Source organism: Epinephelus lanceolatus, chromosome 21, assembly GCF_041903045.1.
Source record: "Epinephelus lanceolatus isolate andai-2023 chromosome 21, ASM4190304v1, whole genome shotgun sequence".
Classification (NCBI taxonomy): Eukaryota; Metazoa; Chordata; class Actinopteri; order Perciformes; family Serranidae; genus Epinephelus; species Epinephelus lanceolatus.
In genome coordinates, this window is record NC_135754.1 from 14,868,203 (window position 1) to 14,891,038 (window position 22,836).

The following is a 22,836-nucleotide window of genomic DNA, read 5'->3' on the forward strand; positions in this document are numbered from 1 at the left end:
GAGGGCCGCGTGGGGTTTTGCCATAACAGTATCAATGCTGAGTGGTGCTCGTGTGCACAGGCAAGCACGTACACGTGTACACACAGATCAGCACACACAGACAAAAAACACGACCACTTTCTGTCTCCTACACTACAGTATGGATACTGAGACAGTTTGCAACGCTGAATGTCTAAAGTTATCACTCTCACACACACACACACACACTCACTGAGATCTCAGTTGCAGCTACTGTGGTGCAGAGAGAGGAAGTCAGAAGACGGAGGGATGCTGGGCTTTTAGAGAAGAAGTGTAACACAGAAGAAAGGTAGTGGATGTTAGCATCCAACACACATGTCAAACTTAACGATTATGCTAATCACACTGATTAAAACTGGCACTGTGTGTTAGAATACATTACTTACTAATATCTACATTCTCCATAAATCATGATGGCTGATTACTGTAGATGGCAGAACGCCAACAGTACATTAACAGATTACTACAGTTTTCCCCCATCCCCACTAGACCGTAGATTATTTGCATAAGCTTCTGTTACTGAGTGCTCATAGCATATTCTTCTATAGTACAGTGGTCTGCACTGCTTCCATTACCATGACAACTTCAGCCCCATATTAAGAGATTATTATCAGAGTGAGCCAGTTTACCCTTTATTTTTAATTACAGGGTATTTCACAGCTGCTTCATAAATAGGTCCTCAACCACTTTTAAATCAGAACATTAACACTGAAAGCTACAGGGAGTTATTTTTGTCCTGTAAAAAATATGCTCTCCGCGCACTGAAGAAGTGGTTCATTTCACCGTCGTTTGGAGCCGGTGTCATAAGCCTTTTCATTGAGGCCATTATTTGACCAGTGTGCACTGGAACACATACAATACCAATAAAATACTTATATTCCGGTTGAATAAAAAGCAATGATTTATGTGAACGAGGCCACTGAATAGTACAGCTTGCATCAGTGCCCTTTGGCACTACCTTGTCCGATATTGATCATTTCAGTTGTGCTACTTTCCATCAAAGTCTAAGGGAGTAAAAATGAGCAGGCTCATGTTACAGCACATTTTAAACTATGTGAACCTGGCAAAATGGAAGCTTTGTCTAACTCCTCCTTGTCTAACAAGTTACACCTGTTTTTAAACATTTTGGTGACATGGAAGTCATTACAGAAGTATTTCACTTTTTCTTTTCATAAAACTGGGCTGTGTCTGCAGTAAACATGCAAATACTTTTGAAATTGGTGCAACATGACCAGAGAAAACAGACAAAAAGGGCTTTGGCACTTGTTTTTGTACAAGAGGTACAGAACATAGAAACAACCGGACCAATAAACACCCCCACTGGTGGATGACGTAATGCAGGCTTGACTGTTTTGACACAGAAAACGCTATGGCAGCCAGCTGGAAACAAACAATCTCGAAATGCAGTTAAACAGTAACCTAAGATATGCTTCTGAAAACATTTTACATGGGATATAGGCAACACAGTAACAGAATCTTGGTTCACATTTGAGCAACACTGCTTAGTTTTGCCATTTGAGCTCAGTTTTTACAATACAGGAAACAGTATTGCACCAACTTCCTGTTCACAAATTCATTAAATATGCACTGAAATATGTTTCTGAAGACATTTTAGGTGCGAAATAGGTGATACAGTAACAAAATCTTGGTTTATATTTGATCAGCACTGTCTAGTTTTACTGTTAGATCGGAGTTTGAGAAAGAGGGAAAGAGAGGCCAGTGTCTCTCTTGATCCGTTTCTACACTCTTTGTGTCAGTTGTGGCAGATGTGCAAAAATGCACAAGCACAATCTGTAGTTTGAGCAACAGCCCTAGAGCCAGAGGGTGACACAGTGAGCTGGGAGATGAGCAGGGAGATCTGGGCGCTGGTAAGATGAAGGGAAGTTTACCACATTTAATTTGCATATACTACCAACATTGTTGTGATACAGAGCTGGTTGAAAAACGGCTCCCTGAGTATCCTCGAGCAATGATTCTCTGCTCCCACACTATTCTGCTCACTTCACCAATTCATCAGGGATGAATACCGGTGTATTAGGCCTGGTATCCAGTGTCAGTGAAACTAATTAGTATTACATATCTAACGCCCTGTAGCATCAGGATGGGTTTTATTTTTTATTTTATTTTTCGTGACTTTTCTTCCATCTCAGGCTAAGACACACACACAAAGTGAAACACAGTTTGCGCTCTATGTGATCCTGGTGGCCTGCAGTGTGTAACAGTCTCTGCAGGGAAGACAGTAAGGGGGTCAGATAACTGAGCCTCAGGGCTCCATTTGATCATATGTATCATTCCGCTGCACTCCGAAAAATACGTTCAGCTACTGCAAATTTCATCTACAGCACATGTGATAAGTGGTGTGTGTGCTTGTGTGACTATTTCTTTTTAACCGAGCACTCCAAAGCACATTTTCTCTCCGTTCCTCCAACAATTTTGCTTCGGCACAAATAACACCCTTGGTAAAACAATTACAACATAGGGGGATACAGTAAAAACATTAAGCAGAGAGCAGTACAAAGCCTTAAGTGCTGCTAAATAACACATCTCACAGTGGTTGTAATTTTAGATTAATTATTCAACTGTTTTCTCTACCAACAGAACCGGTTGGTACAGCAGAAATGAATAGGATGGAGATATTTCCTGAGGTCAGCTGGTGCGTTTACAAGCGATAATAACATTGCACTATTATTCATGATCCCCGAGTGCTCTGTTTAAGATGTGGAGCATGTGCACACCCTATTGCATTTACGGTCCAAGTAGACTCATACTCTGAGCTAGGAAAGATATTACGCTTATTTGTGCGTGCAGGGATAATTGTGATTGTAGTTTGAGTGTGTTGCTCATATCAGATTTAATCTTTTCTAAAATTAAAAGCATGTAATGAATGCAAATACATTTGAAGTGGATTTCATGCGTGTGCTACCTACTGTACAGTATAGGGTTTAATTACTGTATGTGCTGTATATCCAATTATTCTTGTGATATTGTTTAAATGCTTTGCGTCATGGTTTAATGCAGCTGCAGAAGTGTGTGTTGCACCATTTCTAGATATGTGGGCCAGCACTTTTGGAGTTAACAGTACTTTTTATCCCTCCCAGCTCTGGCGTTGCAACTGCGCTGATGTGAATTTCCTCTATTTCCAAACAGAGCTACACTCATCATCTGTGCTCTGAATGACTTGTCCTGAGGCAGTTCATCCCTTTATTTCCCCGACTCAAAGTCAAAGCACAGGCACAGAAGACCTTGTGAATACAATATCACACAGCAAACAAGAGCACATGCACACGCACTGACAAACAACTAAACTGACAAAATGCATACAAAAAGTGAGGGGGGAAAAAATGGAGGTTAGTCCACAGAGGAGTCAGTTTGTTTGACATCCTTTTGTTCTGCAACACACAGGAACAATTGCTGGATTGTCCTGTCTTTTATCAGTCTCAGTCTTTGCCTTGTTCGAGGACAAATCTGGGCAGCTTTAAGCAAGGATAATAAGGGTTTTTGTTGAGACATGCCCTCCCCATCTCGAGACAAAGCTCCCTCAATCTTATTCTTTCACCTCCCACGGCTGATGCAGCTTGATGATACAACATCAACTCTTCTACGCAGCCAATTTCCCTCTTATATTTCACATTTAACACAGACATTTCCTCCAGGCTGTTATTTGTGCTGCTGTCAATATGTTATTGACACAAACGAGGTGACATTATGTGGCTCCTCTCTCTTGTCTCCCCAATGTGTCAATCAAAAATTACTCATGGACCCAGCTCGGCACAGATATAGATCGCTCTGCGGGGAGAAGCAGCGGAAAGAGCAGATATCTCTTCTAGGAATACTCGGATTGATTTGTGTGTGACTGAGCCAACAGTCGGATGATTGACAAGCGATACAATTAAGTGGAAACGAGAAGGAACGGAAGACCATCATTATATCAATCATCAGTCTTTCCCCCGCCTTCCTTCGTTGATCATCTGCGCTCATCATCTAATGGGCTTTGTGTGCTCGGGGACAATTTTCACTGTAAATATTACAATCATGTTTCTCCCGGTTCACACCAGCACAAAGTCTTAATGATGGAAAGACAAAAAGAGACAAAGAAAATCAAAAAAATAAATGACTGCTTTTGTTTTCACCGTCAGTGTTCTCATCACTCAAAGTACTACAAAGTATGACGCTACAGCTGGGGCGTGAACACACCCTACAGAACATGTCTATTTTGGTACACAGAGGTACTTGTTACAAAGGTTCATGTGGTCCTTAAGGTATTACATACATACCTTTTCATTGTACTAAAAGGTACATGGACCTGTCTGACAGCAAAAGGTACATCATGGCATTAGTATTATTTGAACTTGAAGGTAAGCTTTTGAAGGTACAAAATGTTTTGTTGCTGGAGTGGTCCTCCCAAAGGGCTGAACCTTTTCAAAGAGTGAAGTTTTTTTTTTTCCATAGCACTACAGAATGCTGCCGTGGGCTACCAGTCCAGTCCCAAGCTGTAGTCATTTTTTCAAAGCTGTTGGCCAAAACAGTTGGTGACCCTTTTGGCAACATAGCATCAGGTTTGCCAGTGTGAGTTATGAAAGCAGGACTTCCAGTATGGTCAAAAAGCCAAGAGAATAAAAGTTATCATTGTGCATTCACAGCAATATTAAACCCTGCCAGCTGCACTGAGTCTGTGGTGTATATTTTTCACCTGTCAGGCAACATAGCAATTGTCCTAACCCTATGACTGCTGGAGGGGCACACACAGCCTGACACGAATAGCTGAGAACACCACTCAGCACACAATGTACAAGAATTGAAGGAGAAACATTACTGTTTTCCCAGGTGCACTATCGGTGTTCCTCAAGGTGCTATTTTAGGCCCCATTTCATTTACCATTTAAATTAATGATCTCCCATCTATCCAGAAGTTAATATCAAAATGTAAGCAGGTGACATGGCCATTTATGTACATGCTAATTCAAAATAAAGAGTGGCATCTTTACTTCCAGTAGCTATGGAGAAAATAGCCACTTACTTATGCGTGAATTAAATAAAGGATATTCAACATGTTAAATATTTAGGCGGGATTCTCAGTTCCCTATCATGTGGGGTTAATAATACAGAAATTAGGATAATATTTCTATTTGCTTTTGTTAGACTTGTGTAAGCATGAAGACCAATTTCATCAGTTTTGCTAGGTTTATCTAAATGCTGGTACCTTTCAAAGTTTTTGATATTATTTTGAATTGTCAGATTTGTGAAAGTTTTACATTTGGCAGTAAAAAAAAAAGATCATTTTTGTACTGAGACTATTTGTTTAGGTCAACCACTTGATTTAGCAGCATTGTTCTTGTATTTTCAACTTAAAAAACACTACCTGAGCTAGAAGCAACAGCATACAGTAGCTATAACATGACCGTGACTGGGATTGTTTTTGTTCTACCAATCTATGAATGTGAATTTTTGCCATTTGAAGCAGATATCTCACATGGTCAAATTTAACTTGTCTTCTAAAAGCCCATATGTGCATTTGTATAATTTGAGGGCTTATGTGAAAAAACGCTACATGTTTTTACCCACATATGTTTAGTAGCTGCTTCCAGCCTGACAGCGTAAAGTGTTTGTTTATGGGAATAAAAACAGGAATTATGGAAATGCCGCAAATTCAGGGTTATTTCAGTCCTGGCCACAGGCATAACAGGATGCAGGGGATGACGAAAATGATAATTGAGCTTAGTCATCGAACTCAGCTTCATTCAGGTTACGGTGCAGTTGTTGTGACAGACAGCGCAACCATGATGTTTTCATCTATGCAACACAGGGCTGGGCATCAGCTGGGAGTTTTAGTAACACCCCTCGAAGCCTCTCTGATCTCAGAAGACCTGTAGTCTTAACAAACATTGCAAAACAAGCCTCCAGTTAGATTAGACTAGTCAAGAGTGGGTTTATTCCATGTCTGGAAAAACAGGACTGCAGACAGCAGTTCAGAAGGCTGATTCATCGGTGTTACATCATAGTGGACAGGTACTGTAAGTCATTATGTGGTGTCTCGATAGAGTGGAAGCTGATTCAGTCTCTGTCACATAAACTGTGAAATCATGCTAAGGTGTGTTTCACTTGTCATACACATACAGAGGAAGTCTGCCACCGCAAAACACTGAGGTAACTGAGGTACTGACCCATGGATGGATTACTGCACAAGCCTGGTGGACACAGGCTCAGGGGCCTGAAGTGTCAGGGCCCCCCTGGCTATCACCTACAAATTGTCACTAAAATAAACACCAGGAAGAGACTCAAAATGGCCACAAAGAGATGCAAAGAAGCTACAAAGAGATAAAAAACAACAACAAAAAAACAAATACACCTAAAAAAGACACAAAACGACCACAAAGGCACACAAATGAACTACAAAGAGGCACAAAACAACTTCAAAGAGACACAAAATAACTTCAGAGAGAAAAACCAGCCAAAAAAGACACCTATATACCTCAAAATTGACCTCAAAGAGACAGTAAACAACAACAAGGACACGCAATACCACAAAGAGATGCAAAACCAGGACAACAAAAAGATGCAAAACCAGCACAAAGTGTGTGTTTTGCTCCTATGAAGAAGAGGTGGTGGGGCCTTTTGCATGTCTGTGCCCAGGGGCCCATTGTCTCATAATCCGCCCATACACTGACCGTAGTATCTGATCATTCTCTCTCTCTCTGGGGGAAAAAAAAAGGATCGATACGGCAGCCCTGTTAATGGATTTCTTCATCTGTGCCGTTCATTAAAGAAAAAAATAAACAGAGTAGCAGAGACAGCTGGAAGAACGATGGAGAATACTACAAATGAAAAAACAAACAAACAGAGGGGCCAATAAACAGAGAGAGCACAGCGGCAAGAGCGCAGGTTTCCACAGATATGGATGGTTTGAGGGTCGATCGTTACCCAGACACCGCGTGCGTGCATGCATGCCTGCCTGCCTGCCCGCCTTTCGCTGCCTGATTGCCTGGCACACATTTGCATTAAAGCTGAGAGGAGCCGAGCAGAAGAGCACAGCCGGGGAAGTCTTTGATCTCTCAGCCTCTGTCTCTTTGATGCACCATGTGGAAACACACCAGCACATTTGGGAGTCAGGAGATGATGTTGGGTGTTAAGTGGATGTGTGTGTGTTGGCGTGTGTGCGTATGTGTGATCTCTGGGAAATGATGTATATAGCGGGAATGACACTGCAAATCTGTCAAGACCTTGATTGCAGTCCAAATGAGCACACACACACGCCAGCATGGGTCGCCCTATTTTGTTAAAGTCAAGTGCATTCAAGCAGGAGGGAATGAAAAGCCCCCCCACTCCTTTCACTCTTGCCGTTTTTCAGGATTATCAAACATCACGGCGGCTCTGACAACCACAACTGTCAAGCAACAGATTTACATCCCACCCCATCACCCCATGCTTTTCTCGGAAAATGTCATTTCACATTTCAGTCTGGGTTCAAATTCGAGTCAGCGCACCGAGATAATCTGCGGATTTTGACATGTATTGACAACACTCTCTGCCCACGTCTCCTCGCCTGTCTCTCTTCTATACCCTCCTATCTCCTCTTGTTCTCTCGCCCTTGCCCTCTTAACCTCTTCACCCTCCCCTCTTGCACCCCACACTTCTTCGCTCCCCATCCCTTCCCTCCTCCCGCCTTACTCTCATCTCTCTCTTCCCGACCTGTCAGGATGATTTCAGGCTTGTTGCGTCTGGCCTGACTTAGTGTGGTACGATTGAAGCAGTAATTACAACAGTCTCTGAATAGCTTTTCCTCCCACGGAAAACCCTCGCTACCTATCATCCACAGGCTTAACCCTGCTCTCCATGATGACATGCAGGGGGCCAGACAACAGTCTTGTGTAGAAAACCATTAACCCACAATTAAATTACAATCACCATAACAAAGGACGGATGACATTTAAATCCACCAATCGAGGAGGGATTAGGAGCAAAGAGCACTTCTCTTGGGATACATTATCTTCTAAATATGACAGTGTGGATAAAGGAAGTGTGAATTAATCAAACATTACACAGTATCAACCAGTGGGGCAGTTTTTACCACTGGGTAGACTTATCTGCTTCACAAGTTAAACCACGGCATATTACAGGGTGTGCATAGGTAAGCTCAGGTACAAAAGAAAAGGAAAGTGTTGCTTGTGCTCTTCTTCACCTCTTTATGTGAGACATTAATGATAGGCTGTAGTTCACTGGTTGGATGTTCTCATATCACAGCCGAAACAGGATTCAGAAGGAGATGAGGCGAGGAACAGAGGCGCTGGATAACAGAGCTCACAGCAATTTTGTCTGGCAGCATTACAGAGAACTTGCAATGGAAAAATAATAGCAAAATATGAAGCCCCTGGGTTAGAAAAAGTGGATCCTGTCACTACGCCAAAAATACATACCTTAAATTATACATTAAACTCAGCTGTTAAACTGTCTATCACATTGGACTGCAGGATAACATAAACTTTTACTTTTGATTCTTCTTAGCTTCATTTTCAGTTATTTTAGGAACCAAGTTGGGAGGAATTTATCTCTATAATAACAGTTCTGGGCCACAACAAATGACGTGACAGACTGAACGGAGTCTACAGCCATGCTAGCACCTCTGTGAGGCTGTACTTAGGCGCACTGATGCTTTGAGCTAATGCTAACATGCGCCAAGTGACATGCAAGTATAATATTTACCATGTTTGCCATCTTTAGTGTGTTAGCATGCTAACATCTGCTAAGTGTGGTTAGTTATCCTGATATTTGGTTATAAAGAAAAGTAATGGACAAGCTAAAGTGCTGGTAAAGCAAAAAAAATGTCACAAACGTCACACAAAAGTTTGTAAATAACCATCAAGCCAAATTTGAATATTTAACCCTAAGGGCGTCCAAATTCACACCTGTTCTTCTCTATGTATTTTCTCCGCATCTGTGCGTCATAGAGAGAAGCTAATTGTCGGTAGTCCAATGTTTTCACAAGGAAAAAAATATATAAAGTTACACTAAAATTATGTATAACAAAGCTTTCATACAGCTTTGCACACACATTACTCTTGGAAGGATTACTCGTGAATGCAAGGTCGCACAGAAATGCATATCACACGCACACGTATATCACATGAAAGCGCAGGACCGGAGCTTTCCGATGATACCAAACACATCATTGTGCTGTCATTCCATCATGCTATAAATAGAGATCAATTGTCTACAAAATAAAAACCTGATGAATTTCTTTACAATTATGTCCGCCTGGCACAAACCACATGTTTTGGACAGCTGTGAAGTGACAGAATGTCCCACCATCATGGTTCTTATATTACCAGATTCCAGAGAGTCTCCCCTCTTCATATATGGCAGAATATGTCAACTTCCACCCTGCTATGGTGAGATACATGTAAAAGTGTAAGAATTTAGTAACACAGATTTTTTTTCATTGATATAAATATTAATATAAAATACAGGCACATAGAAGGACATGGAATGATGGCAAATCTGGATAGCCCAGATTGTCCTGAAATCAAGATATAGCATGTGTATGTAGTCTTTAGACTACTGTGACTGTGATATGAGCTTAAAAGTAAAGGCAGTAAAAATACCCCAAAAAAGGCCTAGGGCCCAAAGGGTTAAGAAAATGGCAAAGTACATAAAATTAGGTTTCAAAATTGTGAAAAACTTTGCCGTATTCTCTGCTCTGAAACACCGGAGAAATGTCTAGTTAGCCACTGTGCAGCGACAGACTCTCATTTAGCAGCTAGAAGCAGCTTCTGTTAGCACAGAGTACACACCCACAGCAGCTAGAAGCAACTGCCGGTGGGCTGGGTAGCCAATTCGGGGGGAAAGACTGAAAGGTATGTTGCATGACAGCTGTTTTTGCCTGTGATCATATGATTGTGGCATTTAACAGAGTTCATGACATTACTGAAAGAGCTAAAAGAGCTTGTTGAACGTAGGAAACACACTCTATTTACACACAGCGGGTGAACAAAACAACACTGATGCTATGAATGTAAGGCTGGACGATAAGGATTGCTTCAGTGAGTCACCAAGCCATGATTTCAGGCCCACTCAAAAAATACTTGACAACAGTCTAACTTCACAATGCAGTGCGGTATAGTTCACAGTGTTTTCACAAGTTTTAAATAAGTATTTACTGATGTGTATTGTGTTAGGAAAGAAGTCTCTTATTTTGCTTCACCAAGACTTTAGCATTTGGACCTAATGATAGCACTACATGGGAGTGGAGTCAGGGAGATCACCAAAGTTATTACAATTCATTCTGAAGCGGACATGAATTTCTGTACCAAATTTCATGGTTATCCAGCCTATAGATGCTGAGACGTTTAACTTAAAAACACAGCCTCATGGTGGCACTGTGGATGACCAAAGTCATTAGGATTCATCCTCAACCAAACGACCAACACTGCCCAGGCTAAAAAGTTCTACATTGAAACTGTAAAGACAAACAATTAACATTAAATAATCATGATATGCAATCATCTGCAGCTATTCAAGTGAAAGCAAATAGTCTGAAGAAATCATGGTTCCTACATTTTGTTTGGACTTTTTATGGGTTGTAAGTTTTAGCAAGCAAACACGCAAATCACATGTTGACAACACGACAGTGACATTTGGCCGACTAGATGGTTATCAGAACACAAAACAAAATGGTCAGATGAATCAGTCATCAAGGCTTAGGACCTCCAATATGGCCACTAAAGGATGTGCACTGTCACCTGAAAGCCCTGTGAGGTGAAATGCCTACTCAACATTTGGCTCTGACACAGCAGAATGATGTCGGCCTTCAGTCGAGTATCAAGGTTGTGCTGAAATGAAAGCAATTTGATATAGCCAAAGAGGAGAATGAGGAAATGAGATTGATGTTGTGAGGAGAATGAGTAGGCGGCGGGATGCGAAAAGGAAGTCATTGGAGGTAGAAAGCTGCATAGTTGGTGTTTTATGCTGAAATGGCACTCAAGCCTTAACACGATACGAAAGAGATTGCTTTTTCTTAAAGAGAGTGGACCCGACACTGGTAAAGGAGGAGGGATGAGAGGGCAGTTTAACCACAGGGACAATAGAGGTAGCGTGAACTACTTTATAAACGCATACGACACTTACTTCATGGGTTTAAAGAGAGCCTGGCCGTAGTTCTGGAAGGTCATGATGAGCTTGAGCTGAGTGCCTCCGGACTTCATTGCTGTTGAAGTGAAACAGACAACACGGCCATTAACAACACATTATCTGAAAACTGCTATGAATATTTGTTAGAAAATATGGTTTTAGTTATACCAAAGAAATGAGCCCATAACTGGGCTTACAGTTTGAACTTTGACAAGAAATTGGCCTATGTTAGCTAGTGGTGTTAGCTAGTTAGCTTTGCCGACTTCTACTAGCCAAACTATAGTTTTTAGGTAAGGTAAGTGGGCTGCTAACTGTCTGACATCATAATGAACAACTGAATAAATCATTCACTGCCTTCATTTCCTTTTTTTTCTACCAGTGTTAAACTTTTGCCGATTCGATTTTGCAACTTAGCCATTTTGCATTTGCCTGTACTTCAGGTATTAACTTGTTTTCCCCTCCACAGAAGCTCTGCACTGAGAAAAATTATTAGCCAATAAAAAATGAGAAAAATACAGAAAATAGACCAGCACAAATTCCCAAAAGCCAGTGTGATGTTTTTAAATTGATTTTGTCCAACCAGCTCCCCAAAAGTGAAGCCGAAACATCTGAATCGCCTCCTCCATGTTAGCGGATGGGACAGGGGCTAAAGTAAAAAATGAAAGTGCACATCCAATAAAGTTTTCCCAAAGATGGTGTCTGTCATTTAAGGTAGATCTAATTACATTGATGGAGGTTTACTGTAAGTGTTCATTTTTCTAGTTTGGTTTTAAGTGGTTATTTGATACTTTAAAAGGTCTGACATCATGACTGACAGCGTTGCGTGTCAATCAAGTGTCCGCAATCAATGGTGCTGCTCGCAATTGGTCGGACAGTGGGAACTCGATACCGCAGAGATCACTACTGCACAGACTGTGCTCCAAATGACATCATCACTGACTATTTTGACTTCCATTTTTATAGTAGAAGGAAGTGAAAATGGATTGTCCATCTTTATGTCCAATCATTGGCATAGATAGGTGAATGTTGGACAATTCTACCAAGTTATTGTGGCTCTGTCTTTAACTTGAAAATGCCCTCTTAATCTGTAGAGTCCAAGCAGCTGACACGTGATAAATCTGTAGTCAAGGTACTTCATTTCAACTGTTTGCTGAAAAACTTTCTATCCAAAGAATGCCAAAGAACCACTGTAGGAAAATAGAAGAACAACAAGCTAAGGACTGGAGTTCGGCGTTATGACAGTCGACCTATAGGCTACCAGTAGAGATTCTGGCAATACTGTTTCTACTGTGGGAGCTATTCGGGGCTATGTAGCAAACTAGGACTGAATTCTCGCCTGATATCGTGAATCCAGCTGCCTCTTAAGGTAACGTGATTTGGGCAGAAATGGAGCAAGAGAGAGACGTTATAAATACAGAAACCTGTAACACTTGAAATTATTGTTTTGAGTCTTTTGTTTTTAACTCAAGTTTTGTCTCGTGAGGCAGCTGTTTTTATTGGTTTGTATAAAGTTGCAAATATAAGAAGAAAATAATCAAATGCGATGAAGTACAGCATTGTTCTTTTTAAACCATTTCTTAGTTGAATATACAGAACAATTACTATTTCATGATATGTACCCTTATCGTGTTATAAAATTACATATACTGTGATAGATTGTGACCATATTGTCCTCCCCTTACAAGCATGATAAGCATGCTAAGCACGGTCAAAGACTAATATGCTCACGGGGCTTCATAACTTCATCTAAATTAAGTAACAAGCACAGACACATTAACATGCACATTAACCAACCAAAAGTGTGTTGAGCAGTAGAGTGTGATATAAGAAAATACAGAAAGCTCAGCCATAAAAGACTAACCATGCGTCCAAACACATAATAAAAAAGGCTTTGACTGAAACCAATTTGATTTCACATTTCAGAGACATGTCATTGTACACCTGAAGCCTGAAATCATGTTGTTGAAGCATACTGTTGTGCATTTGAGCTTTTATATGTGCACAGATGTGTGTTTGGAGTCTGTGTGTGTGTGTGTTCCTGTGCTCTGAAAGGACCGAGCACTGATGTCACAGTGTTTGTTTGATGGGAAGGGAGAGTGAGGGGGTGAAGGACAGCCAGTGCTCTCCCGGCACTCTCTGTTCCTCCGCTGTTTACTCTCTCTCTGTGTATTCTCCGGAGGGTCCATCTCTATCTCCCTCTGCCTCTTTGTGTTTCTATTCATCCTCCTATCCTTCATGTTTTCTCCCTTTTTGTACATGATAATGCAGTCTAAAGGCACTCGTGGGACTGGGCTCAGCGCTGGGGCGAGGACTATACAGGGCTAAAATACAGCAAAATTCACTAAAAAGAGCAAAGCAGCCACCGTGCCTGTTTCTTTCTTGAGCGGATCGATTGAGAGCGTTGTTTCGGTGGCCTTTTGCCAAAGAACAACCTTTCTCAATCAATGCTCTCATTTATTTTTACATATGGGAATCATGAGGACAAGAAAAATGTTTACAGAGGAAGAAATTACAAGTGAAAGGATCAATGTCTGCCTCAGCTCACCTGCCTCTGTGTGAGGAGCGTTTCTGTGGGTGTGTGGAGGCATTTTAAATAAAGGAAAAACTAACTGTAATTGATAGGAACTGTATTTCATCCTCCACTCACTGTACGCAAACCATATTTGTGGAGACTTTATGTTTACATTTGTCTCTTTGGTCGCATCGAGTGACAGACTTTCACTGTCATCTGTAATAACATTCATCCTATCTGCTGCTTTCGCACGCTATGTCCCCATTGATGAACGCTGCTCCAAGGAGGTTGTACTGTATAATACATGCGAGCACTCCTATCCTTGAGTTTAGATAATGACCGACTGTTATTGGCTTCTATTGGTATTCTGCCCCAGGCCTGTGTTAAGGCTCTGTAATTACAGAGCCACCATGTATTTAGCTGGCTAGAGACGCTGAGAACTGCTTCCTCTATCCACCCAGCCTGAGAGACAGAAAGCAAGAGGGAGAAAATCAGAACATCTCGAGTAGACAGAGTAATGAAAGAAAGAATTTCTTCCTTTAAGTGACCAGGCATGGATGCTAGTTTTATAAACAGCCAATCCAACTCCCAGATAAGCATACAATCTTTAGCTAAAGGCCAGTAACGGTTTTGTCATTGGCAGACCAACCTGAAATCTGCAATCACTTTTCACAGCGAGCACAAGATGGGCGACCTTGAGTCGACAAGCACTCTTGGAATGTGGGAGCTGGACTGAGCCAAAAAAGGAAGACAATCCCCCGAAAAAAAAAAAAAATAAGCAGAGAGAGATTCCATATAACGGCCCCAGCGTGGATTATCGCCTCTGTCAGGTATCTACTTGCAGCGCAGGCTTTCTGCAGAAATTCACAGTGCACGTGCCAATCAAATGAAAAGCCACAGTGTTTGATATGAATCAAACCGTGATGTGTAGCTGTGTGATTTGCATAGAGACCAGGTGATCTCATACATTCTGGTGTGACGCTTTCTGGGAATACACGAGGGGAGATCGTGGGGTCTGATTATTCCTTCAGCCTGGTAAAGCAGGAGTAGTGAGCAGGCCGAGCAGATTCTGCGCTGACGTACGATAGCCTGCAGCTGACTTCCATCTCCATGCATACTGTGTGCTTGAGTGTGTGTTCATGGCGTCAGCACCTGTGGCGACGAGGAGCATAGCTGTCCATTACTTAACAGCAGCTCCTCTCACTCTTAACATGTAGACGTACATTAGAGGCACACATTCCTCTTCAGCTTCCTGTTACACTGACACTCAGTGTTACCAGATTGGGCTGTTTTACACCCAGTTTGGCGGGTAGATTTTGTCTTCGACTGCTGGTGATAATTGGGGCTAATTTCTGTACCATTTGAGGCATTTCCCTTTACAAAAACGTATAGTTAAAAGACCAGTCAGCCCTCTCTAGCTATCAAGATTAGGCCTGACTGTCATTTTAGTTAGAAATACGCAGCAAACTTCTCCTTTTCAAATGTTAAAAAGTCATGGCACTATCATAGAAGCCTTGTATAGCCATTTATTAATCCCTTATTAACCCTGATTTTTAAATACTGTTCATCTAATTAAGCGAATAAAACAGAAGACCATAGGTGCGTCTTGTGAACACTTCAGTTTTGCTTTTACTTCTATTCAGCCGCAAAACACGAAACATATCAGCGAGGATCCGAGGGGGCAGATTTCTTCTTAGCACCACAGGACAAATCCAATAACGTCCATTATCAGATGCTACACTACTATTAAGATAAAAGGTTCACTGTTGTCTGGTTGCAGGTATTTGGGACTGTTATCTGTGTTGTTTTATGAAAAAAATGTACAAAATATGATCACATACCTGACTTAAGACTTTCAAATGCCAAGTGTTATTTCATATGTGCACAATGCTGGACAAAAACAACCTCTGCTAAATTAAAAATGAGGCTACTTTTACGACAGTAGGCTGGGTTGAAGCTCTGCTTGGCATCAGTATAATCTGGCAGCACTGTTGACTGTCATATAGCAGACTATTTAAACTGATGGCAATATAAGCACACAAATTGATCATCCTGATACCTCAACACACCCCAAACACATATGTCATGATGATGCGTGTCAGCTTAATAAAGTGCAAACTGTTTTCTGCAGTATCAGCTCTGTGTCTTCAGAGTAAAGTGTCATTTTGATGCTCCATCTGTGCACCGCAGCCCTCCTGCAGGCTTTTGCCATCCAGTCACCCCCTCTGTTTTTCATGACTCACCCACACTGGTGATCCTCTGGGTGACCAGGTCCTTCAGGAGAGCATCGATGACCGGGTTGTGTCTGGAGTACAGCTCATATCGATTAATCCCAACATGGAAGCGGAGCCAGTTGGGGTAGGAATCAGACGTCAGCTCCCCTGTTGGGCCAAACTCATCTATGTTGCCTTCAGTATTCCTGGGAGAGGAGAGGAAAAGGGGGTAAAAGGTAAAGAGGACTTTTTTTTGTAAACAGTGACAGGTGTTGTGCAACAGCCCATGCAGAATTATAATGTGATTGCACAGAGCTATAAGCCCTTGTTTGTTTTGATGAAATGATTAAATGTTTATTTAAAGCTTTTGTTGCATTAGATTTGGTGCTTTGAAAAGTGACTTCATGAGCTTTACCATGTCTGATCCTCTGCAGCTTTGGGGTCAAATCTAATGTCCGTGTTGACGTTGAACAGCGTGTCCTCGTCTGTGAGAGGTGGCAGGGGTCTTTTATATAAGGGATGCTCATAGAGAGCCGACAACCTTGAACCTTTCACCGGCATGTTCTTGGTCACCGTGGCGTCCTGGATGAACTGTCTCTTCCTGTCACCACGCTGCCCGAGATGCTCGAGCCTCCTGAGAGCCTGCGTTTTGTCCCCTGTAACCGGGATCCTTTCCAGGGAGTGGGAGGAAACATTGGAGCTGGGCTCGTTGCTGAAGTCCTGGAGGATCCGCAGCGTGTGCTTGTCAGGCCAGCTCTGCTTCACCCAGCTCTGAGGCTCCTCGCTCGGCGTGTGGGAGCACGAGCAGCCGCTGTTGCCGTGCCTCTCCAGCTTGGGTAACAAGTCTATCATTATGTGCATGGAGCATGCGATGAGGAACACCATGAGGATCAGAACCCGGAATTTGCGCAGGAGGATCATCTTCATGGTCTCCCGTTTGAGCAGATGTGAGTATTTACTGCAAATGATCAGCACGCAGATGAACAGGCTGACTACATCGCTGATGATGTTTATTAGACTGGACGCCAATCTAATGAAATATACATTAAACACGTAGGAGCCATCTTCACTTGCCGTCTTGAGTAAAGGATTCAGTGTTCAGCCTTTGTATTTTCAACATCAGAGTCCTGCTTTGTGCGCACGGGGAGTCCGGGGGGTTTCAGAAGCGCAAAATCATCCGCAAGCGTCCAGGTATGACACGTCGAGTCGGTTCAGACCATCGGTCGATTTGCGCAAGCCACATCCTCTTCACACTGCCGCTCTACTGTCGACCACCAAATATTTCAGGAGGAGCAGCGGACAAGTGAGTAGGATCCAAAAGCAGCTGTGATAAATGATCCGTTAAATGTGCGTGTCCAAGAGGTTCGAGGGCGCGCATCGGTCTCACCATCCAACCTCGATCCTGTGCGGGGAGAGAGCAGCCGTGGATCAGCTGGGACTGAGAGAAACACGTACAGCGAAGTGCAAGCTCTTCACATTTTAAACGCTTTTCGGGAAAGTCCCCGAAAAGTAGTGTGTGTTCTCATCCACCTCGGCAATCCGGAATGCGTAAATTCTGTCACACCGAGTCAAGACTTAATGACCCGAGGCGAGCCAACGGAATCATTCGCACAGGTAACAGGAGACAGAGATCCTCCCGCAGGGGCCAGGCAACCTCTAGGAGTAAAAGCGGGATAGGAGATTGCACCTCTTGTAGCATGTGTGAATCTGGGTGGGTGTGTTAAATATGATGATGAAGCCAGGACTAGATCCAGCCTTTGCGCAGCGTCACTGTGCGCAGATTGGCTGAGGGGAGAGAGAGGGAGAAGGATAGTGAGAGAGACGCAGCGACCATGTGAAGCATATAACTGCTCGTCTGTATTCCTCTTGGAATAAATCCACCCTGCACATCCCGGCTGCGCAAGAAGAGGGCGTCTTTCCACTGGCCAATATTAAGCTGCTCTCTCTTTTTTTTGTCTGAAATTCATCTCCTGGAATCCCTCTGAAATGTCTCCTCCGAGACGGCAGTCAATCCATCGATGATACATTAGACAGGCCTATTAGACCGCTCATCAGTCTGAGGATCCAGTTCCATCCTGCACTGCTGCCACTCAGCACCAATCACATCTTCAGTAATGTTTAAAGGCCGCATGAAATGAAAACCACAAAGCACCAAGAAAGACAGAACTTAAACCAACTCCAGGCTTTTTTTTCTCTACCACCTCTAACCTACAAACCACATGAAGCATCAGACCTGCCATGCAAGCCAAAGGCAGCACTCCCCAGTGTCCAGACAACAGTGCCGGACTGAGCACATTCAGAGCCCTGAAGGCAAGCCCCAACACCCCCCACAAAATATTATTAATTTATTATCTTGTATATTTATACAAAGAGGTAATGATAAATCAACAAAACTAACAAATAATAAGTAATACATCTTGCAAATTTCATCCTCTTTTTTTGTTTGCCTTTTCATTTTCTCTTACTCTGAAGCTTTCCAAATATCCTCTCCACCATACTTATAAATACTCTAGTATGGAAATTGATTTTACTCAATAGTATTTATGTGAGGCTATCGACCATCCTTGCTTAGATGTGTAATTTGGAAATATAAAAACACCTTCCACAAATACAAAAAAAGAAATTGTAAACCCAATCTACAAATACACAAACAAATTTCCAAAATTAAAAACAAAGACTTGGTGTGCATGAAATGAAAACCACGAAGCACCAAGAAAAACAGAACTTAAACCAACTACGGGCTTTTTTTCCACCACCTCTAACCTACATACCACATGAAGTCATAAAGCAACAAACCTGCCATACAAACCAAAGGCAGCACTCCCCAGTGTCCAGACAGCAGTGCCGGACTGAGCACATTCAGAGCCCTAGGCGAGTTCCAGCAGCACCCCCCCACAACAAATATCATTTCTATTATCTTGTATACTTTTGGTATTTACAAAGAGCTAATGAGAATGGAGATAGATTTGTGTCAGTATTATTTGTGTGAGGAGGTTAACGATCCTTGAGTAAATGTGTTATCTGTAAATATAAAACACCTTCCACAAACACACAAAAAACAAACAAACATCCATCCATTTTCATCCACCTATCCGAGGCCAAGCAAAGAACCCTAGACATCCCTCTCCCCAGCAATGCTTTCCAGCTCTTCCTAGAGTACCCCAAGGCGTTCCCAGGCCAGATGAGACATGTAATCCCTCCAGCATGTTTTAGGTCTGCCCCAGGTCCTCCTACCAGTTGGACACGCCCTGAACACCTCCAGCAGGAGGCACCCAGGAGGCATCCTGATCAGATGACCGAACCAACTGACCTCTTTCAACATGAAGGAGCAGCGGCTCTACTCCGAGCTCCCTCCGGATGTCTGAGATCCTCACCCTATCTCTAAGGCTGAGCCCAGCCACCCTTCGGAGGAAACTAATTTTGGGCGCTTGTATCTGCAATCTCATTCTTTTGGTCACTACCCAGAGTTCATGACCATAGGTGAGGGTTGGGACGTAGATGGACTGGTAAATCAAAAGCTTTGATTTCGACTTGATTCAGGTTTTTTTTGTTTGTTTGTTTGTTTTGTAAGCTTTCGAAGCTTACAAAAAAAAAAAAAATTGCAAATATTAACCCGATTAAAAATATAATGATAAATTCAAAAAATAATTTTTAAAAAATGTGTACAAAATTAAAATCTGCAAGGGTTAAAATTGAGATTCATAAATAAAAACAGATTGATTTGATGGATTTACAGATATCTCTTCAAGAGTTGTAAATGTTTTTATTTATCTGTAAAATAATTAAATGTATTCACATATTTTTTCACGCATTGAATTTGTTTGTGTATTTTCAGATCCGTTTTATATTGCAAAATAACTTTTTGAGTTTTCAAATCTTATTTTCTTTTTGTGGAAGTCGTTTTTATGTTTACAGATTACACATTACACATTGACACACTGATTGGCGCTCTATTCACACAAATAATATTGAGGCAAATCTACCTCCGTACTCTATGTTCTGACTGTGATGCTCACCCACTGATGAACTAGATGGACTTAACGTAGTACCCCTTCTACAGACCAGCCGTTAGCACTACATATTTAGATAATTTTGCCCTTATGTTTGTCTTTTTTGAGTGTTGCTTATACAAAGATCTGCCACTGCCATTCATTGCACTAATGTTTCCTTTTTACGGCTAATTGCCACGGCATTATGGCTGCATCCATGGTGGCTGTAAACAGGCGGGAGAGGCAGGGCGATAAACAGCCTGCATTTCATAGTATGGCATATATGCATGAGTAAGTGATCATGCTGTCTGTGATTACCTCCCTAGATTAGTTTATAATTAAAAAGAGCCCAGAGAGAGAGAGAGAGAGAGGGAGAGGGAGAGAGAGAGGGAGATGGAGATGGTGGTGGCTCTTGTACTAACACAGAATAGATTTATAAGACAGAAGAGTGGAGATGGCTTAAGATAGGCTCAGTAGGGGGATTTACCCAGTGGAACAAAACATTAGTTGTGAATGTTAATGAAGCTGATATAGAAGCAAAATTAAAACAGCAGCATAGAGGTCTTTGCTAATCTGAAGCTCTATATGTATGTGTGTGTTGTGGCACATTGAGTGGGAGGTGATTGGTTTCCTCCAGGAAGAAGCATCAGGTGTCAAGCTAACAATAGATTCAGCTTCACCGCATTGATGTTTGTATTAGACATAGAGAAAACATTGTTTTTCTGCTGGAGGAAGTATTCCCCTAAATGACTGTGTAATAGGGGGTTTACATACTTAAGATACACTGACCACTGACATTTCAGGGCCCTTTAACAGTGACTAATTCCCAACAAAGCAAAAAGGTCCATCAGATCGCCTCCTCTGGTGTTTGATGTCAGTGATAGTGCAAGCACGGAAAGACAAAGTGATGCTTGTTGCCTGTCCAGATCTCAAGCCAGTCACTGTAGCCTGTGGCCTACTAGCCTGAGGTGAAGCAAGCAGAGATGAATGTGTATTGATGTCAGTCAGACATGGATCACAGCAGTCGATGGGTCAATGGTTCCTCACAAGGCCTGTCTTGTGCAATTGTAGCCGGGCTTTTCAGCATCAACGGGATTCTCTCGCTCTCGGGGCTGTTGGGCTGATACGTCAACACTTCTTTTCTTTTCTTTTTTTTCCTTTTTTTTTTTTACTCTCATTTTATATGCTGTCAAATGACATTAGCGCCTCAGATCTGGTAATAGAAGTGGACTGTTGTGAGATGACAATTTGCAACTCCAAATTAATAATCTCACTCTATTACTGGGCAGGAATGCAAGCCGTCGTGACAAAGTGCGGTGCAAGAAAACAACAAATCCGCAGACAAAAGGAGCCAACTCTGGGATTACCAGTGTCAAATTCCACCCTTTGTGCACAACATGTCTATTTTCTATGACCAAGCCTTTTTTTGACAGAACTCTGTCTGATTGCGATCTGTGACATAACAGCCTGATTATGAAACACCATCCTCTGATATGTGACAACAGTATTAAAAGCACCTAGACATTGCACAGACAAGATCAGGCAGAAGAGGAGGAGGAGGAGGAGGAGGGCAGGGCATCCTAACAGATAGCTGACTACAGCACAGGTCGTAAATACACAAGATTTATGTCCTCTACAGTTCACAGTGTCTCTCAGTGAGATAGCACAGGGGGATTGCAAGATAGCACTATCCGTGTTCCTATCTGCACCATCATGGTGAAGGGTGAGCTTTGCTACTGTACAAAGTCTGCCACATAGATTCAGGCAAGAGGTGATGCAAGCCAAAAAGAAAGATGACGGTTTTATTTTGTTGGCTGATATTCCATATCATAACATGCCTCTATTTAGTGTAAAAAATGAATGGGAAACTGTTTTATGGTTCTAGATCAAAAAAATATTATTTTTTATCTTGCTGCTATGTTTTTTACTGTATTTTTTAAAATCTGTGCTGGTGACTTCATGGCCTACATTACTAATACAAACAGGTTTGGTTACATCACAGCTGTTTGGGTTCATGCAATTAAAAACTTCATCACTTAATCATTTTATTGATCTTTGAACACCAAAGTCTAATCATTTTATTCTTGAGGCCAAGTGAACGTTTGTGCCAAATTTGAGCAAGTTCTCTCAAGACATTCTTGAGATATCGTGTTCATGAGACTGAGGCAGACGCAAAAACACTGATTTTGTTTTTTACATGAAACTGTGTTACTCTGTTTTACTGATTTACATCACTAGGTCTGTTTTATCTGGAGAGGTAGTGACCACTGTTGATAACTCAGCTCTCAGTAAAAACCTAGCAGCAACTCTGCGAAAAGCCGAACAGCATTAGAAAAACACTGATTTTTGATGTGAAACTGCTTTACTCAGTGTTCTTATTGGTTAAAATCCCCTGGTCTGTTTGTTTTAGAGAGGCAGAGACGTCTGTGGTTAATTCAGCTCCCGCTTAAAACCTCCCGAACGTCTGGACCTTAAGTTATCAAAGAAAAAAGGTGAGCACACATTAGCAAGTGCTAGGCTAGCAGCCAGTCTTCGACATGCCAAATAGTGTCAGAAAACAATTTGTAAGGTAAAACTGCTTTATTTAGCCATGTTACTGGTTTAAGTCACCAGGGGTCTCATTTATAAATATTTCGTATCCACAAAATAAGGCCTGAAAGAGGCGTGCGCCACTTCCCACGCGGAAGTTGTGATGTATAAAAACAGACTTGATGGGAGACCCATGCTTACGAACATTTTCAAGATGGGAAATTGGTGATGCAGATGGTGAGGTGGAAGCCTGATGGTAGAATTTGTTGAATATTTTTTGGCGCACACCATTTCTGGCTTCTGTTCGTACGTACATTTTTAGTATGGATCCTAAGCATTGTTTTATAAATGTGACCTGAGGACAAAACCTCTGTGCAAAATGCGCCTACTGCTAAAAGCCTCCTGATCAACGTACAGTGAAGGAATGGGAGAAGTTTCAGGTGGTTACAATCTGC

General features: G+C 42.0%; 1 protein-coding gene across 1 annotated transcript in view; it reads right to left on the reverse strand.

Annotated features, from left to right (window-relative positions):
- Window positions 1-17,560, reverse strand: part of fam20cb (FAM20C golgi associated secretory pathway kinase b) — a 64,056-nt gene extending 46,496 nt beyond the window's left edge. Inside the window, exons 1-3 of the mRNA XM_033611679.2 lie at window positions 16,279-17,560; window positions 15,894-16,069; window positions 11,136-11,214 (exon numbers count right to left, since the gene is read on the reverse strand). Coding sequence (XP_033467570.1) covers window positions 11,136-11,214; window positions 15,894-16,069; window positions 16,279-16,790 — 767 coding nt within the window. The 5' untranslated portion in view covers window positions 16,791-17,560. The remainder of the gene's footprint in view (window positions 1-11,135; window positions 11,215-15,893; window positions 16,070-16,278) is intronic.
- Window positions 17,561-22,836: the final 5,276 nt, after the last annotated feature.